This window comes from Centruroides sculpturatus, unplaced genomic scaffold (assembly GCF_000671375.1).
Source record: "Centruroides sculpturatus isolate CEXI.00-Female unplaced genomic scaffold, Cexi_2.0 scaffold357, whole genome shotgun sequence".
NCBI lineage: Eukaryota > Metazoa > Arthropoda > Arachnida > Scorpiones > Buthidae > Centruroides > Centruroides sculpturatus.
The window spans coordinates 101,536-123,613 of NW_019384703.1; the positions used below are offsets into that span (position 1 = coordinate 101,536).

The window sequence follows — 22,078 nt, forward strand, 5'->3', positions numbered from 1 at the left end:
ATTTAATAGAAAACAGAGGTTATGTGTTTTTCACCTGTGGACTGGAAGATTTCTAGTTCGTTTTCGAGATTGTAGTACTTCTTTCGCTCTCTAGTATTCTTGATTTGTCTACCTCGACTGCTTTAAAAGAAACATCATAGCCCAATAATTCGGCAGTTCGTTTGGCTTTAATAATTAGGTTTATGAAGAAAAACTTCGTACTCGTTTGTATTCTTGCCTAATTTGCACAACCTGGCGTTACGCAGTTATTGAAAATACTGGGCATGGTTAAAAATTAAGACAGCATAAGTACAATTATTCCAGATATTACGGTTCTGACAAGTAAAGAATTTTTAGAGTCCTGTCACAAATAACCTACATATTGATTATTGAACATTTGTGACATGCCATAACGAGCAAAAATTAAAAAAAACTAATAAATAGGTTTAAAATTGATAAATACAAGTGTATTCTGACAGTTTGTGAGTTAATTATGCTTTCTATTTGCAAAGTTTTCTCAATCTTAACACAAAATAAGAAAAAAGTGAATTTTTAAGAAATTTGCGGGATTTCCTGGATAAGAAAAATTTCCCGAGATATTTCCCGGGTTTAAAAAACCCTAACCTTAACACACCAGGAGATAAGTTGACGTTTGGCGATGTTCGGACACAGGAGACAAGTTGTCGGAGTCATAAGGTCGACATTTCTTACCTGATAAATTTTCGCTAACGACGTATGTATCTTTGAGTAACTTGTGATATTTTTTAAGAGTGTGGTTATACTGTAGATTGCTTCTTACGATCAAATTTAATGAAATTAAATGTCGTGTCCACGGCCTTTAGGTGCTGGCAAAACTTCCGGGTCGATAGATCAAAGTTCACTATGGAGTAAGAGTATATTTTTCAATTTATGGTAAACTTTAATAAAAATTTTACTAAACGTTCTGTCGAAAGCGTTGGGTGAGCGGCAGTGGCCCAGGGCCGACCGAACCGAACTTCTTCTTACGTCTCGACTTAATAACACAAACATTAACAAAAACGAACAAAAACATCCAAAATGTTAAAAATTATGACGATTCAGACGACAATCAAAGTTTCTTTTAAGAGTTTTTCTTTGGCACTTGGAAGCGAAATATAGGAAACAATAGCGAGGTTGCGGCCGAAGTTTTCAACGCGAAAACGCGTACGTTGGACGTTCAGCGCCGCCTTCCTGTATGCCTAGAAGTTTGACATCGGCATTTAGACCGACAGCAAAATCATGCTTGACGGTCCAAGCGCCATTGTCAAACTTCTAGGCTTACAGGAAGGCGGCGCTGAACGTCCGACGTACACGTTTTCTCGATGAAAATGTCGGCCGCAACCTCTAATATTTTACAGGTTTTCCAATAAATCTTATTTTCGTAGAATTATTCTATAAAAATCATCTAAAGTTAAATACGAGAAAGGTTAATTTATCCTAAGATATCCGAAGTCAAGAGTTAAAGCGAAGCTAATCCGTGAATAGAAGGGTACAGTACAAGAGGTGATTCCGATAAGCCTAAATTAGGTTATATTTTATTTCCGATTACGATGCTCGATAACATGGATAAATTATCCGACGAAGATTAAAAAAACATGATTAAAAACACTTTAATTAACTAAAATTTGTAATTTAAACGACTGTTCGTGTCGTTTTCCGGCGTTCGTATACAGAAATGATCGTATTACGTGGCGAAAGGTAGAATGGCTGGATATTTAAGCCTATAGTTATTAAATAATTATAAATATCCGGCTGAAAATAAAAATAGGCTCGAAAATGTTTTGACTTTTTGTAAATAGTCTTAACCTTCAAATTGAAGATATCCTAGTTCAACATCAAAAATTATTTAATTACAGTGGTACCTCAGGATACGAAATTAATCCGTTCCGAAAATGAGATCGTATCATGAAAATGTCGTAAGGTGGATCATCTTTTCCCATGCGATTACTTGTAAAACCAAATAATTCGTTCCAACGCGAAAAACATACTCAAATTAAAGCCAAGTAATACATTAAAAAAAATAACTGTAGTAAGAAAAACAAATGAAAAATGCGAACTAATGTAACGTCGTATGGTGAGTTTTTGTTCGTATCGTGGAGCAAAAATATGTTCGAATTTCATGTCGTATCCTGAAAATTTCGTATGCTGGGGCGTTCGTAACCTGAGGTACCACTGTAATAAGCTATTCGTGCACTGTACAGTACTGTACATATGCGCATATAAAAACTACATTTAAAATATTAATGCCATTTAAATACAAAGATTAAATACATTTACGCCTCGTACACAAATTGTATGAAAGTTTATACTGTAAATAGTTCTTAAATTGTGTATATTTTAATCATTTGAAATACTGTATGTTGTAAATTACATATTCTTTCATTTCAAAGAACTTGTAAGAGCTTTCTAACTGAGAATTATCAGCATTTCTTTTCCATTTAAAATGATACGTTAATATTAGTTGTTAAATACTGGTACAGTACATGGTTTTAAAATGGCAAGTTCAGATATATTTTAGATATATTTATTTTTATTCTTCAACAAGTAACACAATTTTTTCTTGCAGATAACTTTTAATCCACAATGAAATCATCTCACGTCTATATAAGTTAATGAAATCTCCTTAGTTAATTTTTATATTGGAAGATTTCGAAGTATTGATAATCAGTAGGTAAACTTAATAAAAAAAAATTTAAGCCTACAATAAAAAACTCTCTTTCTTTGTCTTTTCTCACACCTCAGGAAAATAACAATCTTACGTCGGAGTCGACCTTTTATTAGAGGCTGCTCGTTACAAAACATATGCAAAACGTTACAAAACCTTTCTTCCGGTGATATTGGTTAACCTGCGAATATTCAGCCGAGGCAGTTCTATCACACGGTGTGGTAGTCATATACCACAAGGCCCTCTGTTTCATCTATAAAGAGATAGCGCGATGTAGTAAGCACAAAATTCTAAAGAGTGAGGAAATTGTAGGGTTTTAGAAAAAACCTACAATTTCCTCACTCCTTAGAAATGAAAAAGACGCCACAGAGAGAAAATAGTGCCTCGGCTGAAACAACTAGAAAGGTTAGAGAGACCACTTCTCTAGACGTCTTGTCATTTCAATCACTCTGACGCTCTGCGAACTTACACTAGCTACCCACACAACCGCTATAAGACAACTAGCGTCATCTATCTCTACTCTGGGAAAAAATATTCCCTCCACATTAATTACTTTTAAAATGCTGCTGCTTGTAACCGTTTTTCAGATCTACCTACGTATTTTGGTAAAGAATAAAGTAAGTTATGATGTCAAGCTACATTCAAATATATAGTTCCCGTGTTTTTGATAATATGCAATTTACATAATATAATATTACAATTAAACTTGATATTTTAGCAATCAATGTGGAAAGAATTTGAAATAAATAGTCCTAAAAAATGAAACGGCAACATCAGGAAGGAATGAACGTAGCCAAAGGCATATGTCAGGACCGGTAGAGGTGACAGTAAAGAACAAAACAGATAGACACCCGTTTGGTCTTCTCGGCCAGGCCGTTGTTGCTTGTCCCAGGCTGACAAGTGAGTATACCTTGTGCCAACGTCGGACGATAGACATGCTACCTTGTTGCGGGCGGGCAAGGATGCGAATTCCGTTGGGTCTTGCATTTGCCCGTTGCTACGCGCATTCCTTCGTGTTATTGCAGTTTCACTTTTGTAAAGTTTAATAAAATAACGTCTACGAAAGGTGTTTTATTGATTTAATCAATTTTTAAAAATGTTATTCGGTTGAAAGAGTACACGAAACTAAGAAATTATTTTTTACATTTAATTTATATACTTTAGAATGATTTCATTACATTAGAATTTTAAATCATTTAACAATGGAATAAAAATGTAGAAAAATATATCAAATTTTATTGATACAATGGATATAATTCGAAAAAAGTCCGAGGATTTCTTCTGCTTTCTGTATAAATAAGTAAAAATATGTAAAACGTATAAATATTGTAATTTAGCCCTATAACTTACTTAAAATTTCGTTAAAATTTTCTATATTTACTACAGTAAATTAATATCGCAATACAAAAAATATTTGAAATATATTGAATAATCCAACTATATTAAACAAGTAAGTTACCGTCTTTTGCAATGATGTTTAATATGGTATTTCCAAACATTTCTGTAAAATATAAATAAAGTTTCTACATTAAAAAATATATTTATTTAACTCTGTTTTTAAACAATATCTATACAATTGTTATTAAAAGACTCACCGCAAATTTATTATTATATATATCCATCTGTCTATAAGTTAATTTCATATGTAAACACTCTTCAAAGTCTTTAATTTGCTGAACAAATTATAAATTGAAAAATAAATTTATATTTAATTGCTAATAATAAATATTTTTAAGCTGTGTATTTAAAAACTTATTGGTTATATAAAATGTCAATTATAAAATATTAAATCGAATTTTTAACTTTGTTCTTACAAAAATATGATTTTGATGTTTTGATATAATATTGGTATAATTTTTCCTATAATATTCGTAATATAAATGTCTTGTTTTCAAAAACTTTTTTTTTAATTTTAGAAAAAGATGTAATATAACGTGAAAAATACATGAAATTACAGCTATTCTATTTACTTTTTAATTTATTTAAATATGAATTTTATAAATATAAATCGGAATAATGTAAAATTTTGTACCTGTTTTGTGGCTTGATTACAAAAAAAATATTGTATTTCCTTTGGATAGCGTATATTAACCGCGATTGCGTGTACACAATCATAAAACGCAGTTTTAACCTATATTTAACAAATAGAATTTTTAAAGACGTGTCTTTCGAACTTCAATCAAATGAATTAATAGTGGGTACTTGATTAGAGAATGTCTTCTGCAAACAGGAGGAGAACTTATCAACATCCAAATACCCTGTAAAAAATATAAATGAATTTGTAATTAATTTCATTTAACTTCAAATTATTCCTAAGTTATAAGACATATCACAATTATAAACATTATTAATATCAAATTTTTCATTAATATCAAAAACATACGGAGATTTTTTTGTATGGATGTTTGTGTGTATGCGGGACATGATTTTGGTCTTCTTCTATATATAATATGATAATAACTCCTATGGTTTTTGTTCAAAATCTCTGAAATTTTGCAAGGAGGTTTCATTATTAATAATTACTTAAAATACAAAAATATACTCACCGCAATAATGTGTAAAAAGTGTGTCGTTGGGATGACCTCCCAACACCATCATAAACATTACACAGGTAAAAATAATCAAGAACATTTCTTTCATCCCGATAATCCAATTTTTTATATTTACTGTAAGATTAATATGAAACCAACGATTGATATTTACAATAAATTAAGTTTAAATAATTAAAAACTGATGTTACAAAACTGATGTTACAAAAAAATTGAAACGCAATACTTCCTTAAATCCCGGATTATAAAAGTAAACAAAGAATAGCAATAATAATAATAATAATTTCACCTAATACTGTATAGTTTTTGCAATATGCAGTAATTCACACATGCATAAAGATTCGTGTATTTATACAGAATAAATAGACTATTTTAACAGGAAAATGAATGAAAAACATTAAACGAAAGTCAATAAATATGATTCAAGTCGGAAAAAACGTTAATAATTAAGCTGTTATATCGGGTTCATCTGTACTTTTCTTCCTTGACTGTTGCGAATAATGTATGAGTAACGTAGAACGACATTGATATTGTTAGGATTTTTACAAAATGCAATCGGATTTTGTATAAAATTATTGGACAAATATATAACCGTATTTCTTCTTATTAAATTCTGAACAAATTAAATAAAATGTAACAAATAAAATTTTTATTTACATCAGAAAAATTGAATGTTTTCGAGTGTTAATGGAGATTTATTTTACTTGAACATATCTCATCCCTCAACAGGCGATGTTCCTATACAATACGATAACGTCCCATAACTATAATAACAATGTTCAATTTCGTTTAAAGCGCTTTAAGCAATACTCTTAGTTTAAGAACGTGAGATCTTTCTGTTCTGTTGACCACGTAAATGGGAATAAACGTCATTTTAGGACACTCCCATCGTGGAAACTTATGCAAAATAGCCACGTAACTCAGGTTGCCACAAAGTGCTGTGTTACCGTATGTTAAATACGAATAAAGATTCTCCGTCCTTCTACACAACGTTTTTATTTTTACATTTTAAAATTGCTTCATTATTTCATATGCAATTCTTGTTTTTAAGTTAACTTAAGTAATATTTTGCAATAAATAAGCAACATGGTAAATGGTTAACCGACATTAAGATGTAACTCAAGTTATTATAGAGCGCTCGTGCTCTAGAGCAGTTATTTTCAACCGTGTGCCGCATAAATTTTTGAAAGATATTAATTATTAAAGGAACTTTACGGCACAAAAAAACTCAAAGACTTTTCTTTGACGAAGCTCGTTTTCCCGATTTATTATCATAAGTGACATTGTTTAATCTAAAACGTCCAGTAGTTGTAGTCTATGTAATGTGCACATTATCCACAGGTTGAGTCTCACTGTCAAATCTGCTTCCGATGTTCTTATGCCACAACTTTCAAAAGTTTCCTTTATTTGGATTTTTTTGCTCAATTTTACTTTTTCAACCTGATTCAACCAGTTTGTATGCAATTTCAAGTATTTTTAAGTCATCAATTTTCATGATAATTCTATATTCATCTGACAGCATGCAATAGTCTGCAGTTCGTCATATCACATGATTACTGATTGACCAATAATATGACAAAATTTTTTAAAAAATGGGATATTGTTGTATAAATATTCAATATTTTTAAGTGAAAAGGTGAATGAGGAACGATCAGCTCTCGAAATAGCTATTAAATATATGCGGATTCCTTTAGATGGTTTGGTAGCATGATGCCACTATTCTTTCGCGTTGTCAATCTATTGATAGAAGACAAAATGATGATCGCGTAAGTCGGAAACGATCGAACGAATTTTCTTTTTTAATTCAAGACGTCCATATTGATTACGTAAACACTAACTATTTTAAATTTTATCCAAATCGGTTTTATGGTCATGGAGATATTAATGAAGAAATTTGCAAATTTAACATTAGCATGTCTGGCAGAACTAAACTCTAGAGCAGCGGTTCCCAACCTTTTTGACTCGCGGAGCCCTTTTTAGAATCAGTTTCTATTAAGCCTACCTTATGTCTTACAAGTTAATGGTGTTTAGGAGTAGTGTTGCGGGGAGCCTAGGAATATGCCTAAATCAAGACATAACATAAAATCACGTTAAACGTTTAATCACCTATGGTTGCATCTTTTGCACAGTTTTCTTATTTTAGATTCAATTGATGATAATTGCAGTCGAATGTCTGGTTCTGCATTTAAGAGGTTTCTGTATTTTGTTTTAGTACTGTATAGGCACAGAATTTTGCTCCACAGAGATATGTAGTTGAGAAAGGCAGCAATACGAAATTAAACTTGGCAAATTGTTTATTATTCTTTAATTTTATTCAATTTTTATTTATTTGTTTATTTATTTACTTTTTATTTTCCTCGTGCGACCGCCGAGCCCCAAAGGATCCGTTGGTTGGGAACCACTACTCTAGAGCAGTGTTTTTCATCCTTTTTTTATCTCACTGCACACTCGAAGCTACAATTAAATTTCTTCAGCACAAATTTATGCGGTAAAAATCGCGTAATTTTAAGTTGTGTTTGTAAACATTCTATCGCTAAATTACTTGCCAGTTAACATAATTCTTTCTGTCTGTATTTTTTGTGAATTAAATAAAACAGTACTGTTGTTCCTTAAAATAACAGCAGATTACAACAATAGTGACGTAAATTAATTTTCATTTACATGGAAAAAATTAGCATTGTGTGAAAACAAGGAGTTTCGACCCCATTTTGATGATACCAAATGTGAAATCGAGGTCCGTTCCGGTCTAACTCGCTCACTATCAGGATGATAAATTGAATGATGATTTCGGGAAAGATCTGTGAAATCGTTCCTTATTCGTCAGTTCTGATATCACTTAGTTATATTTGCGAACTAAGAGAGTTAAATTTTGCCTTTAATCTTCCGAGTGGATGAAGATTTTAAATGAACTTTTAACCGGAACTTAGGAGGGTTTCTTTCGAGTGTTAAGTGTTGCGTTAACGTGGACCGACGATGGAGTTAGGCAGTACTTAGATAGTTTAGAATACTGTATAAAACTATATTTATTATACGAGATTATCATAACGAATGAGTAAATGAAGAAATTACTAAATTAACATTAGGATAAATTCAACAAACTAATTAGTTAAAGATATCAATCTACAATTTCTAGTTTTACTGAGAGAGTTTACATATACAATTTATTATATTGCCTTGAGTATCTTGTATTGTGAGCGTTGACTGTTGCTTCCATTGGTCAAAGAAAACTTTTTGTTAGAATCAAGCACATAATGAAACAAGAACGATTATTTATCTAATGGTCTCTCAGTAAGGGTGCCAAATCAGGAATAATGACTAGAATACCGCTAACATATGGCTAACGATGTTTGTTTTCCTGATTTATCATCATGATGATATTGTTTCATCCAAAACTTCCTGCAATTCTGATCTGTGTAACACACTTTATTCACATGTCGAGTCTTACTCTCAAAAGCTGCTTTCAATTTGCTTATGCCACAACATTCAAAGTTTTCTTTATTTTGATGTTTCCTCTGAGTTTTATTTTTCGACCTACTTACACTAGTTTTTATAGGAGATAATGTAGCATTGAATCTTCTATTATTATATAAATGCATATAGCAAAATTATGTATAAATATATACAAAACAATATTAAGGCTTATTAAACGATATACAGTACTATTATTTCAGCGTAAAGTTACTGAACGGCACGTAGATATGTATGATATCCACTTTTACAAGTATTATTAATTAAATATAAAATTAATTGAATAGTTAGCTTGAAATTCCTAAGCATAATTAAAAGTATTGCTCATAGAGAAAAAAAATATGTGAATTTAGCTGTTTTGTTCATTTATTTGAAGGCAATTCGCTTTGTTGTAATCAGTGGAATACCAATAATTTGATATATACAAAATGTTTCTTATCTAACCACTTAAAATGGGTTTGTGGACTAAAAAACAAAAATTGTTATGTCCTTCCAATCTGACTGTTCACCAGAGTTCAAGAATTACCCAGAAGCAATTTTAATTTCCATATGTTTTATTTAAATGCATTTCGGATCCAAACTTTTCTGTCGATCCCTCCTGAGTCTATCAAGTATAAATTTGTTGTAAATTTACAATTAAAACATTTTTTAAAAAATTAAATATAATAGATGACTTACAATGTTTACAGAAATATTTTACAGTGGGCATAGTCTGTAGTCTATAATAGTCTGTAATAACTCTGTAGTCTGCAATTTTTTCAAATTGCAGACGAACTATCTATAAAATATTTCGAAGTAAATTTTGTTTTTACGATTATTATCATCTTGTAATTAATGAAAAAGTACAAAACAAAATGTGAGAGGCTAGCCATAGGTAGAGAGTCTGGATAAGTCTCTCTTCTACTTATCCGGTTGCGGTTGGACTGCAGAGTCGAAGGATGGCTTCCTTAGTCCTTGATGAAGAGCAGAAGTCCGTGAGAAACCCCTGCAAGTTGTTTTTCCTGACACCAGCCTAGTTATAGCGTTAGGTACGCTCGCATTCTTTTGAGAGTAATTTCTAGTGTGAGGGTCGCGAGTAAATGGAGTGGATGTAGGCTCGGATTCGAGACAAAGATAAGGCAATATTAACCATATTAAAATTATAACAAAAACATTTATTAAAATAAATCAAAAATAAGATTACAAAATAGTCGATTTTAGACCTTATTCGCGAGAGAGAGTTTACATGAATTCTTATATCATATATACTACCTCGTCTTATTTGAAGGTGTATCATTAGTTTCACCAGAAGAATGTTGTTGTGGACAGAAGACGACTTTCTCGGGATATCTGACAATAACCCTTCGCGAGGAAGGTTCGGCGGTGTTGGCTTCGAAGAATCGTTGGGGAGGTAGATTTGGTCCTTTCGAGGCGCTTGAATGAACTCTGCTAACGATAGACAGTCTCTGGAGTAGTCTGTATTCTTTAGAGATCTCTGACAAACTCTCAGGAATCTGGGCACAGAGTAGCGCTTCTTTCTTGGAAAATCTCCGACGAACTTTCTCCCGGATCAAAGGAAATGATCCGCTATATTCTAACATCTTCACCCAATTAGAATGAAGAATGAGTACCACATGTCAACAGGATGAGTGGGGATGTTCAGAGGGGGCAAACATTCAGTGTTGTGCCTAAAATTTTGAAATAAGGGGTATGGGAAAGGAAATTCAACTTCCCTTGTGTCGGAAGGGTGACACAGCGTTTCTCTTTTTGGTAGAACGTTTTCGTTTATTAATTTAATTAATTAAATACAAAATTTTAGAAACATAATTCAATGAGACAGTAGAATTCTCACAAAACTCCCTTATCTTCAAAAATCTCTTCTAAATTTAGAAAGAGGAGTGATTTTTCAAAAAAAGAAAAAAAAAAAAAACATAGAGGGTGTTTAAATCCGTATCGTCAGCAACGGACGAGCTATTGTAGAGTGACGAGTTAAATATTTACAACACGGGTTTATTTCTCTCTATTGGCATAATTGACATATCAAATGAAGCGTCGTAAACAAATAATTAATTAAAATTATACATGGATATAAATCTAGGTAACATGTGACATCAAAATTTTAAGGTTACATGTAGTCATTCGTATACTATATTTATATATAGGCTATACCTTAATCGTGCAAATCTTTGTGTAATATTTACATATATATATATATATACCTAAATCGTGTATATATTCATATAATATATATATATATTTGATANATGTGACATCAAAATTTTAAGGTTACATGTAGTCATTCGTATACTATATTTATATATAGGCTATACCTTAATCGTGCAAATCTTTGTGTAATATTTACATATATATATATATATACCTAAATCGTGTATATATACACATATAATATATATATATATTTGAATCATGTATATATTTCTGTAATATATATAGGTCTATAAATTAATATACAGTGGGTGATCGGTGAACAAGTAGCATTATCGTACTTAATGACCCAAAGTGGCATTTACGTCAATTAATACCATTAAGTTGTACTGTATTTACATGGTAAGTGCGCTGTCATTATGAATTGTAGTTCTAAATGTCAATACTTACCGAACAAAAATAATATTGAATATATTTAGTACAAATGGTAAATCCTACCAACATTTTTTCCATACCTCTTTCCTGATAAGCAAAATAATTTATACACTGTGTAATTTAGGTATATATTTTAACGTTAGCAAAAATGAAAGAACTACTTATAAAACCCAAAAATCGGGGAATTAATTACTGCACAAGTATGGGATTCTCATTGAGCAATTTAAAATTTACACTACACATCTTGTGTCCTGTGGTACGTTAGAATATGCACTGCATCAATGTCAGCATTATTCTCTTTTATTTATAAATTCAATAAATATTACTATAAATTAAATATTAGCCTATATTTAATAAACAAAACTTCTTGATTCAATTTTCAAAAGTTTTAATCTGAATGTTTATTTTTATATTGTTAAAAGATTAATTACAAGAAATTGATGTCTATATGAATATTTTTTTAACAGCGAGTTCATTCAAATTACATTTTTAATAACTAAGAAACCTCGTAACGATTACATATGTTTTAATTAACATTATAATTACGATTTTCATTCCGCAATTAATTTATTTCGAATGAATATATTTTCTCTGTTTACTTTCTTCTTTCAATAAACATAACTGAAAAAAATATAGTTTTTATTTAATATAATTATATCAATATCAACCAAATAACTTGAACAATATTATATTCTTAAATACTGAAATGTAAAAATTTGAGTAATTGTAATTTAGAATATCTGTCATTATAAGCGATGCTTGTTATTTTAAAAATTTTTTGAGCTTTTTTATCCAATGAATATCTTAAAAGTTTAATTACCCGATTTAAAAATAATATTACCGTATAGTTTATAACATTTATATTTTAATTAAAATAGATTCTTATGCTAATTAATGTTTTTGTTGAAATCGGGTAATTAGATGTATTTATACATACATAACGACGAAGAGTATTAAATCGCGTGAAATTTGAACCTCCGAGTTTTTTGCAAATCTTTACGTTTTAAGACATGCTAAATAAAAAATGGTCAAAAAAACAGACAAAAAGATTTCGTGAATATGTGTGTGTTGGTGTCTATTTCGTTTAATATCTCAGAATGGGGTAAAAATCAAGCAACGAAATTTGGCATGGTAGCTTGTGTATAAGGGCGTCGATGCAATTAAATTTTGGTTCTGAAAGATCGAATGAATGGAGAAATAGAGAGTGATCACATGTCGTATCTCGAGTGGGTGGTACTTAATGAACATTTTACTTGCTGTTCATTTGCAATTTTTTTTTATGAAACTTATCTCTATCCTCAAAATCAAGTCTTTGTTATTTTATAACAATTATAATAACAATATAAAAAACTTTTTTACAAAAGTTTTTTATATTGTTTTTTTTATATAAAATTCCTTAAAAGATGGCTCCACACACAATCTTATTTAATTATTATGATTAATGATATAAAAGTTATTTTTAAATAAAATCTCATAACAGACAAAAAAGTTACGCGAATCGTTGCTAAATTTTTAAAATTATATTTGAGAGCAAAATTATTAGAACATAAAAAGATTTTGTAATATTTTAGTAATAATAAAATATTATATATTTTTTTACATATACATAAACAAACATCACGAAACCCTATAAATTTGTGAAGCAAAACAACCACTAGATTACATCGGGCTACTTTTCCGCGATTAGAATTAATTAATTACTTGTTATTGGAGGGAGGTGGTAAGCACCATCTCTTATTAAATTCAAATATTGTTATTAAATTAATATTTACTAGATAATTTTTTAGAATATTCTGGAAGAAAGGAATCGGTCCAGAGGGGGAATCGAATTCACAACTCCCGTTCATGATGAAGATGCGTTGCTAATTACGCTACGCGAGCCTTTGGTTTGATTTTTCCTTCCATCATATTTAAATATAATATAACTATCCTCGGTTACATAGGTTACCGACTGGGGACGCTTTCAACGCCCCCAAGTTATAAATCTCTACTCATGGCATTCAGCCGGCCATTGCTTCAGCATTCTGTATATGTGTTCCATACCGGGATTAGGCGCTGGCCGGCTGAGTGCAATGAGTAGGGGTTTATTTAAGTAAAATTAATATTTTAGTAAAAATATTTACTAACGATTTTAGAAAATTCTTTAGTAAATATTAATTTAATTATTTAATATTTATTTTTAAAAACAAATCTAGGAACCAGTTGCGTAATTTTACCGACTGTTATGCGTTTTTATAAAAAAAAATTAACTTTTATATTACAGTACATACAAAATAATTAAAATTGCATGTGGTGTTATCTGTTATCAGATTTTCTTAGTAAAAAGTTTTTATATTTTTAATTACTATAAAATGGCAAGAAAACTTAATTTTGAGTGTACGGATGAGTTTCATAAAAAAAAAAAGAAAAGAAATAGGTAAAATGTAAATAACGAATAAAATCTTCATTAAGTCCTACTCCTCTCGAGTTATGACACATGACGTCCTCTTTATCTCCACTCCCCGATCTTTAACTACCAAAATTTAATAGCATTAATGCTCATGATTTGCATTATGACTTATGCAAGTTACAATGCCAAATTTCGTTTTTTCATCTTAACCACATTTTGAGATATTAAGCGAAATAGACGATAACACACAAATATTTTGCAGTTTTTCTAACTTTTTTGGATTCAGGAGGTTAAAATGTGGAGATATGCAAAAAACTAGGAGGGCCAAATTACGATCTCACTTCTTTCCCTTGTTATATATGACACCGGGAAAGTAAAATGTGGTAATGGTTAACAGACTGTGATGCTAAATAAACAAACCTAACCTTAGACCCAAGCTAAGGTTAAAATAAAAACAAAAGTAAGAACAACATGTAAGAACAACGTAGAAAAGGAAATTAGTTAAAATTTCGAGTTACTAATGTAAATAAATTAATTTTGTAGACTAAATATTCGAAATTTTTACAGCAATCATAATCTCGTTACCTGAGAAACGGGTAGTATGTTAGGAAGATCCTTATTTGCAGTTTGTAAGGCTGCGACAAAACAGTTTAAAAATTTTAAATATTCCTAAAAAAAATAGTAACAATTACAAGAACGATAAAAATGAATAATTATAACATAAAGAAAAAATAACGATACCTTTTCGCTGCTTCTTTTGCAAATAAAATTATCTAATTCGAATAAAGTTTGGTAAAATTTTACTTGTTGAGCACAGTTTTTGTAAAACTCGACAGACTTGAATAATATTAAACAAATTCAATAATATTCAATTTAATTTAAATAATCGTTTACAGAAATTAAATATGAATATCAAATACAAACTTACAACTTCAGCTTGATTTTCTCGTACACAATAGCGAAAACAGTCTTTACAGTGTAAAGCTAAATACGAGATATATTTATATTTATATATTTATTGTGTCTACAAATTCAGTTAAATAAACAGAAATTACTGAGAACTTTTGTAATTTTAAAGCAAATAATTATATTAGAAATTATCAGAAAATTTAATTATTCTTATACTGATGAAATTCTCGGACTTACCGCAATAACGACTATTTAATTCTTCAATAGACATGGAATTCAACTGAGAGTAACAGTTAACTAAATAAAATATATTCATGCATATAACAGAAGCAATTAAGGCTTTCATGGCTCTGGTATATTTAGAATACTGATCCTATCTACTAGAAGCGACTATTATATACCCGTTAAAGATGTGGGACACGATTATTAAGCTTATAAGCTTAATAATCGTGTCCTACATCTTTAACTTGTGTCACTACTCAAAAATCTATAGAATGTATTTGAATATACATTCCACCATAACACTATTGTGAAATAAATAAACATTGTTACAAATTGATTAATTATTAGGCTACATACAGTAGGCCTACATAAACCAAAGTCCTGATGAGAATAAATATTACATTTACAAAGCTAGAGAGCAAGTATTGTTTAAAATGCTAAAGAGATAACTAATAAGGATATACCGATTAATCGGTAAGTAATCGGTATCGGCCATTTCCCCGATTTATCGGTTTTAATAATCGGCGAATTTTGCATTTTAATATTTTTGTTAGCATGTCACGTATAATGCTAGTAATAAAAAATAATAAATTTCTGTTATATATTTTTTATTTATTACATGATAATCTAAATATTAAAAAAAAACTTTTAACTTAAATTATTTCTTTTTTCAATACATATCATAAGGTATAATGTAACCTATTCAAAACTATCTGTTTTATTTAAAATTTAAACATTAAATATATAAAACAAATAAAGACTTTAAAACCCTTAAACTTTAATATAAAAACACTAGCAGGTGGGCCCGGCGTTGCTCGGGCAAAAGTAACGATAACTAAGATAAAGATTATTACGTTACAGTCAACATTATCCGTTTTCACAAAATGCAAGAATTGGGTCCCCTTGTTTCCAGACTAATTAGAGAATTTTTAGATGGTTCTAAAAATATGTTTGATTTTCCACAAAAACGAAAAAACTGCATCTGTGCCTGTAAATCTTACACGTCGCTTTCTCTTAACAATTCCATTGTTACGTAACACTTCCATTGTTACTTAAAACTTCCATTGTTACTTAACACTTCCATTGTTGATGGAAGTGTTAAGCCTTAATCCTGTCCCTCTCCCCCGTGGGGAGGAATTTCGAAAAATCCCTTCTTAGTGTGCGTTCTCCTAACGTACCCTAACTGTGTACCAAATTTCAACTTTCGACTCCTAACCGTTTGGGCTCGTATCCATAATGTTTTCATAATGTTCAAAAGCTATTTTGCTCAAATTAGGAAAAAATACTTTTCAAATATCCCACCACAAAAATGGGTGCTATGTCTTTGTATAAGAGGTAAATGTAAATATTTTTCTAATTCTTGATCGAAACGTTTGTTCGTTTGTTTCGTTTTTTCTTCCTTTTTAAAAACATGCTCTTATTCATTCTTTCGTTCACCAGAAGCTAATTCATCAAATAAATTAGAAAAACTCGGAGATCATCTTCCATCTTGATCGTCTCCAGAAGTAGAAGCTTCAGAATTTAATTCTTCTTAAGATTTTGAATTATCAACATCATCTAAGCTATCGATTGTATTTCCTCTACCATCTTTTTTTGAAATTTAATTTTGAATTCTGGATCTAATAAGGATGACAACAATGCATGTCTTTGGATATGATTTTCCGTTGTTACTGATGAACATCCAGTTTCTTTCGTTCCAGAGCTTTCTCTTTTCATCTTTTAAGTTTATTGTTTAAAAAAATTTTCATAATGACATTTTTCCAGATGATTTATCATGTTTTTAGTGGCAAAAGTTTTAACAAATTTAAATTTTTAAAATTATTTTTAACTAGGTTTAATAAAATTATATTATCAATTACCTGTAACACACATACATATATTATATATGCGCTCAACATTATATAAAGTAGGCCTACATAAGCCTACATATAACGTAAAAAACACATTTTAATTTTAACTTTATAATTTGAAATTATTATTATTATTATTATATTATACAAGAATATTAATATATTAACATCTTCGATGAAAAATTATAATAAGTGATGAAAACGCTCTTTAAAATTATATTTTTCTTATAGAATCAATAAGCGTAAAGATATTTATTTATGATAATATAATTAATTATTTTTTTTTGTACTTGTAAATGTTTGTAAATGTTTGTAAAGTGTGTTGCAAATATTAAAATATTTTTGTTTACTTTAGTAGCATTTTTTAAAAGAATAATTAAATTGATTACAAATAATTTACTTTAATTTTCACTTCAGATTATCAATGCAATACTTTTTTGTTTTTGGCTTTTTTTTCTCTGAGTGAGCAGTAAGAGAGGCCTGTTTACTCCTAACTGTCATGGATTCGGCGAGCCTACACTGATGAGGACCGGAATTTACATATCAGGAATTTACTGCCCGTAAGAAATTTCTGGAGTTGCTTGCCCGGTAAGCAGTGTCCAAATATTTTCAAAAAGTATCGTTGTAATTTCAGCCATTTTTACGTATTGCCCTGTACTAATTTATTAGTATTTTAATTAAAAATAAAATTGTTATAATTTGATAGAATATACCGTATTATACAAATTAGTGAAACTGACAAAAATTTGCAAATAAGACACATTTAAGACATTATTTTGATGGAAGAAAAAAGGCCCTTTTAATAACTGCAGGACCGGAAGTTCATACATTAAATAAATAGCCTACTAAATAGAAAATATAATTATCTGTCATCTCTAACTTAATTATTTCACGTGTATTAAAAAAAATACAAAAGATGAAGAGAGTGAAAACAAAAAAATAAACGGATTAATAATAATTAATTGGAGAATTAACGAAGGATTAATAATAATTATTATTATTCGTATTTTTGTTTTCACTTCTCTCATCTTTACGTTATAAATTACAAAAAGAAAATTTAGTATTATTTTGTAATAATTTAATTAAGAATAGGCCTATATACAATCTACTTTAAAATATGTTATATTGATAATTTACTGTTATATGTTATACATTTACTAATAATAAATAGCTTTCTCTGCTTTCATTAAATACATCTTTTCAGATATCGAAAGACATTTCCTCATTACACATTGCAATTTTAATTCTTTGTTTATCGCAATTAAAAGTTTGCAGCTAATTTAACTAAAAAGTATAACAAGTTACTTTATTGTTGTAGAGAACCTACAGCATTACTGGTATAAATTAGTTACGGTTGACGTACTATATTAAAGATATTTATATATCACCTGCAATTTTCCCCGTAATAATTTGTGTCATGTTCACTTACGTAACCTACGTTTTATCATATAAATAAGTTGCATTTCGATACAAAAATATCAATATTTTTTGCGAATCGAACTTCTATAGTTAACATGTATCAAGTTTAATGTATAATTAAATTAAGTGCCTTTACGTTATCTTAAATGACTGAGCATCGTACTCATAAAGTGACGTGAACTTTATTAACCTATGGTAGTATACTTCAATAAAAAATTTTTATATATTGTAAACATTATTAATCATTTTATTTTCTCTAGTTTTAAATACGATAAAATTTTCAATTGGCAAATTAAATAATAATAATAATAATAATAAAACCTTGAAATTACGTTAGACCAGTGTTTCTCAACCTCTAACGAATCGTTGTCCCCTTCAACGTAGTATCGCCCCCTTCAATAAAACCGTTACGTAGTATCGTCCCCTTCACTACAAAATTCCGATGCCGAGGGCCAAGACTAACGCCAAATTCGTACTGTATTGAATAGACTAGTGACTAGTATAATGCTATTCGTTTAATTATTGTACGATATAACGAATAAAATATCTAATTATTCTTAAAATAATGCTTTACTATATCGCCCAGAAAATTGTGTTTCGTCCCCCAAAATATAAATTGTTACTAATCGCCCCCTCAACATGGAAAAACGCCCACATGGGAGCGATATCGCCCCTGTTGAGAAACACTGTGTTAGGCCGATATTATTATTGTTGTGCTTCAATAAAAAATATAATTCTCCAACGTAATATGCCAAATATTATTTCAATCCGATGAAAATATTTGATGAATTAAATATATTTTAATAAAAATGTAAATTTAAGAACACGTCTATTAGAAAAAATTTTGTCTAAAAACGGACGGCTCACCTGTGCCAAGTGGTTCCGTTCCCTGAACACCAAGAATTCGGTCGTGGGTTCGCGCCTCGCCAGGATGGTTTGGCCACGTGGACTTTTTCGGTTTTCTGCACGTATGTAACGCTTAAATTGTTTTAAAATAAAGTTGAAATTCTTTATTATATCACCTGTAGTAATTTTTCCTGTATACACGTTTGATATGTGTACAGGAAAAATTACTACAGGTGATAAGATAAAGAATTTTGTTTTTTCTGATTCTGAACTCATCTTTGTGTCGGTAATCAATACACCGGTATAAAGTCCTATTAATAAGTTATGTTCAAGTAGACAATTTATAATATTGTAAGTTTGTAAATTAAGGACTGTAAGGCAACTAAATTCGCGAATACTATTTACTTAATTTTTAAATATTCAGCAACTTTAATTAACTGTCACTTGTGGAAATTACCGGCTATTATATTAAAAATAAAATTAATAAAGAATAATATAATATATAAAACAATGTAATATAAGTTATTACACAGTGTCCATAAAGTCCGTGTACAATTCATAACTTTATTAGTATTTGTGATAGAAAAATTATGTATTGGAAATAAAAAAATCTATACTTTTTTATTTCCAATACATAATTTACAAACAAACAATCTATATTTTTTTATTGTTTTATTGTATATTATTATGTTTCCACATGTCCACCATCATTAGTAATACAGTTTTGGTCAACAGGCATAACTGTCGAATTTTGAGTTTTAAGTTCCTTAAATTCGACAGTTATGCCTGTTGACCTTGCCACTAATGTGAAATGTTGCTTCATTAGAAAACATTAAACTATTCACATATGCATCGTCATTGCCAAGTTTTTCATTGAACTGATGGCAGAAAGTTAGCCGCGCATAATTGTCCTCTTCTATCAACATCTTATGAAATTCAATTTTGTAAGCTTGTAAATTTACTTAAAACTAGGTATATTAAGCTTTCTAATACTTTTTATAGATTGTTTCTGTACAAATACTAATAAAGTTATAATTTTTTTAAAATTGCAAACGGATTTTATGGACACTCTGTGCAAAATGGTTTATATTTTACATATTATTCAGTATAATTTGCATAATAGATTAATATTCATGATTTCATTAGAGAGAAAAAATAAAGAAAAGCAATAAAAAACTTTTAAATTAATAATAAAAGTGTAAGTCCTCGGCGTAGAAGTACCGGAACATTTAGTTCTAATATTTATTTGATGCAATTAAAAGAGTACAAATAACCGCAATTAATTATTTCAATTAGACTTTAAATGTCTTTCTTGAATTGAGTTTTAGACTTATGTACTCAGAGTGTGTACAAAATAAGCAGTATTAACTTAATTTAATGTAGAAAAAGCATCTCAATCAACTACAACACTTTTCGCTGTAGAGCGAAGATGTGTAAATTCGAATAACATGGAACCAAATTTTTCCGTTTTAAACAGTCTTTACTGTATTTTATTTTTTACCGTATGTAAAAAATTAAATTAACGAGTCATAATCATTTTGAAACAATAATCATTTATACAATAAATTAGTTTAACATAGACTGTCCACAATACTAACGTTGTCATCTAAAAATAATAATGTCAACATAAAACGTTATAAAATTTTTAAATCTATTAATATATAATCAAATAATATATACTGAATATTTGTGATAAAAACTGTGATAACCAGTTCTTATAGTTGAAATAATTATTGTGCATATTTATTAATATACAATCTACTTTAAAATATGTTATATTGATAATTTACTGTTATAAGTTATACATTTACTAATAATAAATAGCTTTCTCTGCTTTCATTAAATACATCTTTTCAGATATCGAAAGACATTTCCTCATTACACATTGCAATTTTAATTCTTTGTTTATCGCAATTAAAAGTTTGCAGCTAATTTAACTAAAAAGTATAACAAGTTACTTTATTGTTGTAGAGAACCTACAGCATTACTGGTATAAATTAGTTACGGTTGACGTACTATATTAAAGATATTTATATATCACCTGCAATTTTCCCCGTAATAATTTGTGTCATGTTCACTTACGTAACCTACGTTTTATCATATAAATAAGTTGCATTTCGATACAAAAATATCAATATTTTTTGCGAATCGAACTTCTATAGTTAACATGTATCAAGTTTAATGTATAATTAAATTAAGTGCCTTTACGTTATCTTAAATGACTGAGCATCGTACTCATAAAGTGACGTGAACTTTATTAACCTATGGTAGTATACTTCAATAAAAAATTTTTATATATTGTAAACATTATTAATCATTTTATTTTCTCTAGTTTTAAATACGATAAAATTTTCAATTGGCAAATTAAATAATAATAATAATAATAATAAAACCTTGAAATTACGTTAGACCAGTGTTTCTCAACCTCTAACGAATCGTTGTCCCCTTCAACGTAGTATCGCCCCCTTCAATAAAACCGTTACGTAGTATCGTCCCCTTCACTACAAAATTCCGATGCCGAGGGCCAAGACTAACGCCAAATTCGTACTGTATTGAATAGACTAGTGACTAGTATAATGCTATTCGTTTAATTATTGTACGATATAACGAATAAAATATCTAATTAATCTTAANAACTAAGGGATATTTTATATTTTAGAAAAATATAATTAAGAAAATTTATTGAAACATCAAGTAAAAATAGTTTTAGACATAATTAGCAAACTTATTGATTCCACGTTTTAATACAAGAAATATTTCCGTTAATACAACTATGAAAAATTTTATAATAATAGTTACTTAATTTACATGCTTAGGAATTCGTTTAGGCAAGGTATTTTAACTTCCATATGAAAAAAAATTGAATTTAAAAACAATAGAGAAGGAGCAATTGTTTATTGTAACATCGTCACAATGCCTGGCTGCAATTTTAAATCATATTTTTAAAAAATAGCAACATTTTTAAAAATAATCTTTTGCGTTGACCAGTCAATTCTCTTCGTCATTGTCTTCCTTTGAAATAAAAAAGGATCATATTCGTATTTTGATTCTAAGCTAATAGAAAAGAAGGTGATAACTTTATTACAGCAATGGTTTGTAAAAAGTTATAAATTATACGTGGGATAACCAGTTTGAGGTATCTGGTTTGAAATTTCGTTATGTATTGTTTTGTGAGTGAAGCCTT

General features: G+C 29.3%; 2 protein-coding genes across 4 annotated transcripts; both read right to left on the reverse strand.

Annotated features, from left to right (window-relative positions):
• Positions 1 to 3,812: 3,812 nt before the first annotated feature.
• On the reverse strand, positions 3,813 to 5,368 carry LOC111627604. Of its 3 annotated transcripts, none has more exons than XM_023371190.1 (7): positions 5,209 to 5,368; positions 5,046 to 5,147; positions 4,865 to 4,920; positions 4,695 to 4,793; positions 4,258 to 4,335; positions 4,122 to 4,163; positions 3,813 to 3,950 (listed from the first exon to the last, which is right to left on the reverse strand). In XM_023371190.1, exons 1-6 carry the CDS (start codon positions 5,300 to 5,302, stop codon positions 4,140 to 4,142), a joined length of 453 nt encoding a protein of 150 aa, XP_023226958.1. In that variant the 5' UTR covers positions 5,303 to 5,368; the 3' UTR covers positions 3,813 to 3,950; positions 4,122 to 4,139. The 3 variants fall into 3 exon arrangements, with proteins under 3 accessions (XP_023226958.1, XP_023226957.1, XP_023226959.1); XM_023371189.1 differs by having other exon boundaries at positions 4,122 to 4,185; XM_023371191.1 differs by lacking the exon at positions 5,046 to 5,147 and having other exon boundaries at positions 4,122 to 4,185.
• An 8,357-nt stretch (positions 5,369 to 13,725) lies between these two features.
• LOC111627602 lies at positions 13,726 to 14,948 on the reverse strand. The gene is made up of 4 exons (XM_023371186.1): positions 14,795 to 14,948; positions 14,577 to 14,632; positions 14,390 to 14,485; positions 13,726 to 14,317 (listed from the first exon to the last, which is right to left on the reverse strand). Exons 1-4 carry the CDS (start codon positions 14,901 to 14,903, stop codon positions 14,219 to 14,221), a joined length of 360 nt encoding a protein of 119 aa, XP_023226954.1. The 5' UTR covers positions 14,904 to 14,948; the 3' UTR covers positions 13,726 to 14,218.
• Positions 14,949 to 22,078: the final 7,130 nt, after the last annotated feature.